The sequence below is a fragment of the Artemia franciscana genome, unplaced genomic scaffold, assembly GCF_032884065.1.
Source record: "Artemia franciscana unplaced genomic scaffold, ASM3288406v1 PGA_scaffold_23, whole genome shotgun sequence".
Classification (NCBI taxonomy): Eukaryota; Metazoa; Arthropoda; class Branchiopoda; order Anostraca; family Artemiidae; genus Artemia; species Artemia franciscana.
The window spans coordinates 2,241,825-2,252,705 of NW_027062649.1; the positions used below are offsets into that span (position 1 = coordinate 2,241,825).

Genomic DNA, 10,881 nt, shown 5'->3' on the forward strand with positions numbered 1-10,881 from the left:
TCAGAATATAGAGGGGGTTGTGTTTTTTTTGTTATTTTCAATGAAAATACCCAAAATGAGGCTGTACAAAATCTAGGAGTGGCATTAAATCCCCTCCCTGATTAATAACCCTGGGCGAATTTTTCTTGATAATGATCAAGATGGCCTATGGGTTCTTTGATACCATGTAGTTACGTAGGATGCAAGAAAACGGGTACTTAGGAAAAAGAACGGAGAAAAACTAGATATTTTAAGAGAAAAAAAAGTTTTCCAACTGAAAGTAAGGAACAACGTTGAAACATAAAACGAACAGAAACTATTACGCACATGAGTGGGTTTGCCCCTCGTTAATACCTTGCTCTTTACGATAAAGTTCGAATTTTGTTCCAAATCTTTAAGAATGACCCCTGAATCTAAAAGGGTTTAATTAGAATAAAAGCTCTTTTGAAAGTACTAAAAAAGCACTTTAGCGTAAAGAACGATGTATTGACGAGGAGGCAAACCACCTCATATAAGTAATAATTTCTATTCGTTTTAAGTTTTAATGTTGCTCCTTACTTTCGGTTGAAAAAACTTGTTTTTTTATTTAATTTCTCATCGCTTTTAAATAATGCTGGCAAATCCGGCACCCCCTTCATGGAAAATTCCCTTCCTCCATGGAAAGATCCTCCCACGTAAACCTCCCCTGGTCCCTCCCCCACCAGAAAAAATTCCCCCTGAAAACGTCTGTATACTTGCCAATAACCAATACTATATGTAAACAATGGACAAAGTTCACAATTTGCAGCCCTTCCTCCGGGGGTTGTCGGGAATTCTCAAAGACATATTTATTAGATTTATCGACTATGCTGAACAAAATGGCTATCTCAAAATTTTGATCGGGTGGCTGGGAAAAAATTAGCGTGGGAGAGGCCCTAGTTGCCCTCCAATTGATTTGGTCACTTGAAAAGGGCACTAGAACTTTAATTTCCGTTTGAGTGAGCCCTATCGCGATATGCTAGGACCACTGGGTCGATACGATCACCCCCTGGGAAGAAAAAAAAACAAATAAACACGCATTTGTGATCTTTCCTCGTGCAAAATTTTTTTACAAAATTCCACATTTTTTGCAGATAGAAGCTTGAAACCTCTACAGCTGGGTTCTCTGATACGCTGAATCTGTTAGTGCGATTTTCATTAGATTCTATTATTTTTAGGGAGTGTATCCCCCTTTTTTCGAAGATAAGGCAAATATTCTCAGGCTCGTAACTTTTGATGGGTAAGACTAAAATGAAACTTATATATTTGAAGTCAGCATAAAAATCCGACTCTTTTGATGTATCTTTTGGTATCAAAATTTTGTTTTCTTAGAGTTTCGTTTACTGTTTAGCCGAGTTGCTCCTTGCTTACAGTTCGTTACCACGAACTGTTTGAAATTGTTGAAGGGGAATTTTAGGCATAAAGTATAGTGCTGAGATGTCAAATGTTTCCATTATAAATAAAATGTTTCGATCTCAATCAGCGTGTGTATCATGAAAGCTTTGGGGGCTTAGACTTGTCCTGAGAATGACAAAGCCTAAATTGGTAGAACTGGTTTACTAGAGAGTCCTCAAGTTTTCAGGAGAATTGTCAGATTTCCCCAATCTCCTCCTCCATCCCGTTATATTCAGAGCTTCACTCTTCGCTACCTTCCTTGAATTACGTAGGCTACTTGCTATAAATCTGTTCTTACTTATTCCCTGGGGTGCCAATTGGGGGAGAGGAAATCACCCTTCCCTGAATTTTTAAAAACACCTTTTTTGGATATTTTCATTAAGAAATACCCCTCCCTGTAGATTTTGTAAAATAACTTTTTGTGTCTTCATACGAAAATCGAAAAAAAAAATCTTGGACCCTTCCCTATGTTTTGTGAACGTGCGCCCCCTACTTTTTCTATCCTTTTAAGGGCGTTCTGCTTTTCGTTTCACCCTAGCTGAATTGCCAAAAGGTATAGTTTTCGGCAACATATCATTCTTCATCCATATAATGTCTCCTTATAATATAAAGTATCATCCATATAATGTACAACCATCTTAAACTTTGTACTTTTATATATGGTTATTCAAACGAGTATCTAAAATCTATTTTAATCTAATACCTATTTTCGACAATTCCTCTGTAAAATGTGTAGCATATCATCCTCGACCTTTCTGGGGTGAGATTATAACGCACAGAGGCTTTCTTGGAAGGGGCCAAGAGATAATCTTCAAAAGTGCGATTTAGGCGTCTAGCCCCCCCCCCCCCCCTTCCCCGGAAAATAGCCATTGTGGAAATAATCCCTGTAAAATTTCCCACTCCCTCCGCGGCTGGTTGGTCTTCAATTACTTTTGACTTGTAAAAAGGGACTAGAACTCTCAGTTTCTGATGTTATGAGCACCCTCCGAAGTTTCTGCGACGATGAGGTTTAGGTGGAATGAAAAAGGGGCAGTCCCCCTCCTATTCGGAGTAAATTGTATTCATTTTTGGGTTTAATGTTACCCGTTACTTTCATAATAACAGCGTAGACCAGAAATATTCCCAGAAATTAGAAGGGACTGAGTATCAATTTCATATTTTTGGTGCGTTTCTTAAAGTTTTTTGTACCCACCACCCCTGCAAAAATTACCCCCCAAACAAAAGTCCCGGATACGGTCCTGGGGATTTTACATCAATTTCTACCCCCATCCTCCGTCTCTCCCTTCGAACTAATTCTGTTTTTATCTTAAAGCTCAATGAGAGTTGGGATCTTTTGGCATTAAAATGCATCCTTTGAGGTATATCCCTCCCTCCTTCGGGGTAAACGCCGACTCCCACAAAAATAGCTTTATTTAGGAGGATCTGTCGTCAAAATATTAGTCTCAATATAATTAGAACTGGGGCAGCTGGTATTTAGATCAGTAGCTTTATCTTACCCCTTATCTACAAACAACATTGATACAACTATCTACAACATACAACCAACTATCTTTATGGTTTGCCACGGTTCCAAAATCCAGTTTTGTTCAAAATTAACCCAATCTAAATATTCACCGTTAGGTTGTCGTTTAGCAAATATTAAAGACTCTTATTTATTTTGTTATTTAAAATTGATGGCGATGACATCTTGCTTTTCTATTCTACAAAATATAAGAAGATATTGAAATTTTTTTCTAAAGACAATGAATAAAATATTCTCTTAAGCTGTATATTACGTTTCATTCACTGTCTTCATAAAATTCCTTATTACCTTCTTACATTTTGTATTTATGATTATTCACGTTATACCATTAAACAAAGTTTGACTTTTTTTTTCTCATCAACCGAATTATATGATTCTAATAGTGCTTTTTTCACACGGAATCCAAAACAAGCGTCAGTATTTACCTAACCCGTACAATTTTGCTTCTACGCTATTTTACCGTTCATGCTTTTTTGAAATTGAGCATTCTGATTTAAGATACTTTTTATTGTTGTTCAGGAAATTTTGGGAATTTATTTCAATTGTTGCGTTGAAATAACTAGTCAGGCTTCCCCCTTCCCCAACACAAGCTTATTACATTTATTTTTGAAATTTTCTGTAGTTATTGGATTTATTATCCTGTGTCACATATTTCCTAGGGAGTATGGACCAGATACGAGCCAATTCTTATATTGCGAAGTAGGAATTTGCTCGCCAAGAACACTCATTGACTAGATTTTTACGGTTTGAAGCCGTGTTTCCTTGGAGCTGTGTTTTCCCTCTCCTTGTCCCAAGCGATTTTTCTTGTTGTTCAACAAGTTCCAGTTCCTATTCAAGGTCTTTGACAATGGTGTTTCCAATGATTTACTTTTTATTTAAGATTAATTGAAATTACTTCTGTTGTTCTCAGACGGAAGTTTGTTAATCAGGGAAGACAAAATTTGCACGGTCTCCGCCCGTGCAAAGTAATTGGATATGGTCAACTTTTAGACAGTGGTGTTGTTTGGGGGGGGGAAACATTTCCATTCCCAATAATTTAGGGGGGAAATTATTATATGGTCTATGCCCTTTGACTCTCCGGATGTAGACCCCTCTTCTCCCCAATACAAATGCTGGAGCTACGTTCTGCTTTTACCAAGCCAAATCATACAACAGAAAACTGATTGGATAGCTTTTGAGGTTTACAAAATATTGAAGGGAGAAATCTGCGTAAACATCGATAAATTTCAACTTCTATAAAAGAAAGAATTAAAAACTAAATATTACCATGTTACCATGGTCATATTACCAAGATACCATGGTAATATTACCGTGGATCTAAATATGGAAATATTACATGAAACTAAATATTACCATGAAACTGAATTAAATATTACCTATTTAATTCGCCTTGATTTTAATTAAAGTTGAAGAACTGTGCCCAACTTTATTTATACCACTCTGTATAGTGCGTATAACTCTCCGTAATGACAGGAAAAAACTTATGACAAATTCACGGAGGCTGTTATAATGCAAAATTATTATTATTAAAAGATACTTTTTTAATTACGCTTAAAGTTTAAACTACATAATGAATATGAAGAGGATTAAAAATTGCATTCAGTTGTGTCAAAGCTTGAATGAATAATTTGCACAATTATTATTACCGCTGTAGAGATGTTGATATGAAGAAGGAAGAGGTAGGGATAGAGCATCCTTTCACTCAAAGCTTTTTCAAAAAGATATATGATAAAAAGTTGGAAGGAGACCCGAACCGTCTTCTAGATCGAATTGTCATCTTTGATTCGCGTTTGCTTATACATAGTGCTGAAACATGTTTATTTGCGAATCCTTCTTTCTGGATATGCTTTAACCTTCACGACAAATTTTACCAGTAGGCCTCTTCACCCCCTCATACCTCTCCGTCACTACTGTCTCCATCTTGATCTTTTCTTGTACATCTTCTCAGAGGAGCACCCTTTATCTTCCTTCGCATCTAAGGGAGAAAAATATTAATCTCAAAATCCGGTAACGTATTATCTGAATGGACGTACGGAGAATTCAATTTAGATAAAAGTAATAAATTTTGTGGACTTGTAACATTAATTGCTTCTATAAAATCATAAATTCTTATTAGCTCGGGTATGGATTTCCCCATAAAATGCTTTAGTTTTTTTTCACTTCCTGGCGTTTTCTTTTATTTCGTTTCCTGACGAAATATTTATTGCAACAATTCATCTAGTTAACAGGTCAATTCATCAGCCAAGTAGATGAATTTGTTGTAATATTTTTCCCTTGATTTCCAGCTGATTTCATAAAGGGGCATTCACATGTAAATCCAGCAATTCTCTCATGTCTAAACAGCGTATGTTTGGCCATACACTTGCTTAGCCAGAGAAGTCAATTCAGGCATGTTGAATTCAGAAGTCAATCCTGACCGCCCCTCTTAAGGGCTTCTACGAAAAATCTTGTCTAAACAGCTAAAAAGTACCACTCGTCAACACCCATAGGAAACTGAAGCTGGCTTATAAGACTAGTGGGAACTATTGTGAACTTCGACTGAAAGAGTTCGACTGAAAGAGTCTGAACTGTGATTCTACAGGGTTTTCAAAATACTATTCACTGCATGAAGTTAGTGATTTACATAAAGGCATGTGTGAATTTTTTTTAATTCGCCGCTGTAAACCAGTAGCCAGGATTACGTTTCACTAGCAACCTGGTTTCGCTGTCTAAACCTATCTAAATGTTGTATTCCCGTGAATATCAGTCTGGAAACTTTTTGCTACTTGGAAATATCAGATGGAAAGCTAAGGGACTTCACTAGGCACCCTCTCCCTCCCTCAATACGGCCTTGAGATGATAAATATAGTGACAAAAAGTTTACGGATTGATAAAACTGAAATTCTGGGCAAGGAGTTCTAGGCTCTAGGACTGGGCTAGCTGTAATTTATTGTTGCCAAACACCGAATTTTATATCTGAGATTAAACTGAAACGACTATGAAACGAGTTTGTCAATTCTGGAAATGGAGTTCTTGGCTCTACGACTGGATGCTAGCTGCAACTTATTGCTGCCAAACACCGAATTTTATATCTGAAATTAAACTGAAACGACTATGAAACGAGTTAGTCAATTCTGGACAAGAAGTTCTAGGCTCTAGGACTGAATGCTAGCTGTAACTTATTGTTGCCAAACACCGGATTTTATATCTAAAATTAAACTGAAACGAGTTCGTCAATTCTGGGCAAGGAGTTCTAGGCTCTGGGACTGGATGCTAGCTGTAACTTATTGTTGCCAAACACCGGATTTATATATGAGACCAAACTGAAACGACTATGAAACGAGTTAGTCAAACAAACCTGTTAAGCGGTTCGAATCTCGCCTTGTGTCAATTCTCACTCTTAATTCCATGAATCGATGAGCATGGAATTCGAGAAACAGTGTTTAATCCAAAATACTGTAGCATGAAACTCTGGCCCGCTTTGGATCAGAAAAATGTACACCATGGAGGACCATGGGACCTGTGCTGGAACACCATCCAATCAAGTTCGATATGGAAAAACAATTGTTTGAGGTTTGTTGATTAGTGTATTGAGAACTCTGGCAGATGTTTTCCTGAATTGGTTGCTTACTATCTGTTTAGTAATGGAACCTTAACCAGGATTTACCGTGCAATGGTTTTTTTTTACCATAAATAAATTGATTTAGTTATTTGATCATCTAACTATCAATAAATCTGCAATGTGCCTTTTGTGGTGTCATGATGTTTTCTTTACTTATGAAACCGTGAACATGTTCTCTTGCAATTATAACACTAATTCTGAAATAATAAAGTATCCTAAAATGGTGTTTATATTTGGGTGTAGGCAATAGGGGGAAAGATTAAACTTCGAAAAAAAAAACAGAAAAAAATATGAGAATTATATGAAAATGCGAGAAATTACTAGAAAATCTTAAACATATTGAGATATCAAAGGGAGGGAAAGCAATATCAAACAGAGGATTCATAAATGTGTTTTGATAGAAAAAAAAGTTGGACAAGTTACACCATGTTGAAAGCACAATTATTCAAGGATTTTATTATTCTTACGACTTTGTAACAATATTTTTTTTTGTCTATTTATTAGTTTAAATAGGTGACGTGGATGTACGTTTTGGGGGAAAGAAACAGGGGCGTCATCTGCTGTGGGGCAGGGGGCATAACTGTCCATCCCAGACCTCAGTTTGCCAACTTTCGGTTGGGCCCCAGTCCCCCCCCGATTGAAATTTAGTTTTTCCAAAATTCTTGTCCAAACTAAGATAAGGCTGCATAATTCAAGCATCCACAGAAAGCGATCAGTTTTCTTTAGTGTATTGTGGCCTCTATGGTATTATACTGATCACCTTTAAGTTTTACTGTCATTTTCCACTTAATTTGGGAAAATTGGCTCCAACTTTGCCCCCCTCCCCAGAATTCTTACGAACTTACGCCACTGGAAGGGAAGATTTATTTATTTTCTTCTTTATTAATTTGTCTATACCTGTTATTATTTTTCTGTTTATTTTTATTTATTCATTTTTTTTCCTTAAACCCGGTCGAACTCAAAACCTTGAACCTATATTTTCTTATAGCCATACCCAATATTGTTAAATAAAAAAAGTACTATAAAAAGCCTTTTTGTTTATTCTAGGGAATGCAAGGTATTGACAAAGATGTATTCCTCTCCGCTCCTTGTGTATTGGGTGAAAATGGAGTGACCCACGTGATTCAGCAGACCCTTAGCGAAGCCGAAAAAGCTCAGCTTCAAAAAAGTGCCAATACTCTTTACGAAGTTCAGCAAGGTTTAACTTATTAGATTTTTTTTAACTTTTTTTTTGCGTTTCTTGACAAGTGCATATAAACCCGGTGTTGGAACCGGTCCAATGTTGTGTATTCTCTATTTCTTTTGTTTAGGTGTTGAATAAAGCCTTATCGTTACTTCTTTGCATTTCGATAGATATTAAGGCCGTGATTAAGTGAACTTGAAAACATCGAGCATCGAAACATCAAAATTGAAGTTAGGGTAGCCTTCTGTCTCTCAATTCTCTAGAGACTGTCGATTGTCTAAAACCCTTCAATTAGTACTTATTCATTGGCGGAAATAGCAGGTTAATTATATCAGCTTGTCAATTTGGTCTCTAGGGGGATCTGAAATGATTCTTTCCGGCAAAAAACTTGTAAAAATTTTAGGTAGCTGAAAATATTCTATGGGACTGTTCGAAAACAGGAAAATATATCGAAAAATGGTTGCAATCATCTTACAGGTTATTGTCTTCTGCTCATGATAGTACCAATTTTGTTCTAAAAGCAATATCCTTCATAGAGTACACTTGTGAAAAAGAGCTGGACATTTTCTAAGATTTCTAAGCAATTAGAGGAAATAGAGCAAAATTCTAGCAAACATTTTGTAGCATCTTCAAGAAGCTACGGCCTGATATTAAAACCGGTATCTTCCGCCAATGAATATTTGAGTACTTTTTAAATATAATTTTTCAATTTTAACATGGGATTTTCGAGTTCCATCAGTTCACTTAATCACGGCCTTAAAATTATCGTTGGACACAAGTTTACTAAAAACCACTAACGGAAGGGGATTCACAGTCCTCCCTCTAATGCCCAAAGCATTGAACCCCTCCATCCTAGTGTGTTTTGACGGCCTTGTCAGCTTCGATAGTTCAACTGTTGTTAAGGCCATACAATATCTGAAAAGATCACTCTATCTCGACCATTACAAAATGTTTTAGTTTATGTGGCCAAATTATTTAGAATTGATGGGGCGGTCTTGCCATAACTTGTAGAGCTTATATTAGAAAAGACGACAGGAAACTAAAAACTGATTCCTATTTCCCGGAAATCTTAGATGAACCATTTAACTTCCTCGTTTTTTTTGCTGGAAATTGAGATGTTCAGTTTTAATGAAACCTGTGTCATCAGAAATTGTAATTTTTTGTTTCACTTAAACCGAGCAGAATTTTTCTTTTTAAACCCAAGGAAGGGCAGTTCCTAAAAATATTCTAGTATACCTGCCCAGAAAATGTCAAAAATTACTTCATAGGAATTATTTTTTGAGTGATTTTTCCACTTTGAGAGCCTCCCTGTGGTGGTATGCGTTTTCATTGACAAACTCGCCTACAAAAGGTAAGTATATTTCACTGTCTTTTTATTCAAATTTCACAGTTAAACTACATTTTCGACAGATTTTGATGATAGCTAGTCCCGTTTGAGAATTTGATAACGGATCCCTTGTCTTTGAGACGGTCAGCTGACGCTGAGGCTCGCAAAATGATTTTTAAGGTATTGTATGGTTTTATTGACACATTTCTGAATACTTGCAGCTCACATTCTAAAACCCAGCAAGTTCCGTTTACTTATAAAATTCATCTAGTCCCATCTTATCTACTACTACTACTAACGTGCAACTAATGTAACGCTGCTTTTTCTGAATCACTGCCGCTAAAATTGGGTTAAACTATCCTACCAAGTCACAGAAGAATTTACGGTGCTTTAAACTCTATCTGCAAGGTTGAATTTCATCTTCCTACTCATCAGTTTATTCTTTGGCATAGATTTATCCACGGTGTACGATCTTCTAACCCTAAACTAGCCCCAAGTTCAATAGGGCTTGTTGCAATTAATTTCATCAGGTTCGTCAATGAAAAAGGCCCGGGGTTGCTTGACAGTGGTCGCATGAAATCAATTTCAACCAATCAGAGGCTTTACCACTGATAAATCTACTAATATTAAATACAATTCGCTCTATTGAACGAGGGGAAGGTCTTTCTGTAGAGCCTAAGCGTGGTATTGTATATGAAGAACCGTTTTTTTGTCAAGAGAATGTATTTTATTTTGAACATTGCGTTTTGGTAATTACAAAACCGCGTAGATATAGTGTTCCTTTAAAACGAGCCCTCTATAGTATTCCAGTACCTCGCCCAGGACCCTATCCAGGATTTTATTTTTTGGTGGTGGGGTAAAAACACATCAAAAATTTGGTTAAATTCATTCTTGTTACATTTTTACGAGTTAGACAAACATTTGGGGGGGGGGTCAAGCCCTCCCCCTGGATATAACCTTGACCTCGCTAGCATTGAAGAAAAAAGAAGACAAATCAGTGCTATCCATGCAAACAAGAGATCTTCCTGGTTGTTTAAGTCAGGGGGCCGAAAGTTTCCTTTACAAGGTTTGCGGTAATGACGATTCCAACGGTATACTTTTCATTTCGACGCCATTTTGAAACTCTTGCTTTCATTACTTTTGGTTCATCAGTTGCGTTCGTTTCAGCGCTTCCGCTATCCCCAAATTTTCAGGGGTTTCTTCTGAAATGTTACAAAAACAGTTGAGCCTAGAAACGTCAAAGCTTTAAATCCGGCACTGACTGAACTATTTTGGGTTTTATAGCAGAAAGATAATATTTGAGGACGCAGTTATGTATCTCTAAAACTTTTGGCAAATAAAAAAATAATTGATATTAAGCGTTTAGGCGAACGTTTCTATGGGCAGAAATTTAATATGCATGAATTAGAGTTGTAAATAGTTTTAGATAATAAAAATATAATTTTAATAACTTATTAAGCAAACTTCTGAATACGCTTTTACTTCCCAGTAATTCTGGAGTAGGCAAAATTTCGTTAATGAGCCACTACTGCTTCACATAAAATTCTATTGCTGATTTCTAAGGAATCCTCAACCTAAGTGCCAGAAAAACCTTCACTACTCCCCCTCTTCCCCCCCCCAAAAAAGCCAAATTACCTTCAAGAAGGCTTTTTGGGTTTAATAAATAGTCTCAAAAAATGGCCATTATACAAAAGCCAGGATTTTTATCCAATCTTTTTACCTTATAAGAAGTCTTCATGGGAGAGAACCGCGATATAATAATAATTTTCTTTTGGTTGTTTCGAAATTAGGGTTATTAGCGCAGTACCATTTTTGCCAGTGTTGCCACGTTGAACAGCGAAAATAAATAAGCCAAA

At 36.5% G+C, this 10,881-nt stretch overlaps 1 protein-coding gene across 2 annotated transcripts in view; it reads left to right on the plus strand.

The window, feature by feature from the left end:
* Window positions 1-7,849, plus strand: part of LOC136041472 (L-lactate dehydrogenase-like) — a 37,645-nt gene extending 29,796 nt beyond the window's left edge. For both annotated transcript variants that reach the window (XM_065726165.1, XM_065726166.1), the window contains exon 6: window positions 7,563-7,849. In XM_065726165.1, the coding sequence (XP_065582237.1) occupies window positions 7,563-7,727 (165 nt within the window). In that variant the 3' untranslated portion in view covers window positions 7,728-7,849. The remainder of the gene's footprint in view (window positions 1-7,562) is intronic.
* The last annotated feature ends 3,032 nt before the right edge of the window (window positions 7,850-10,881 follow it).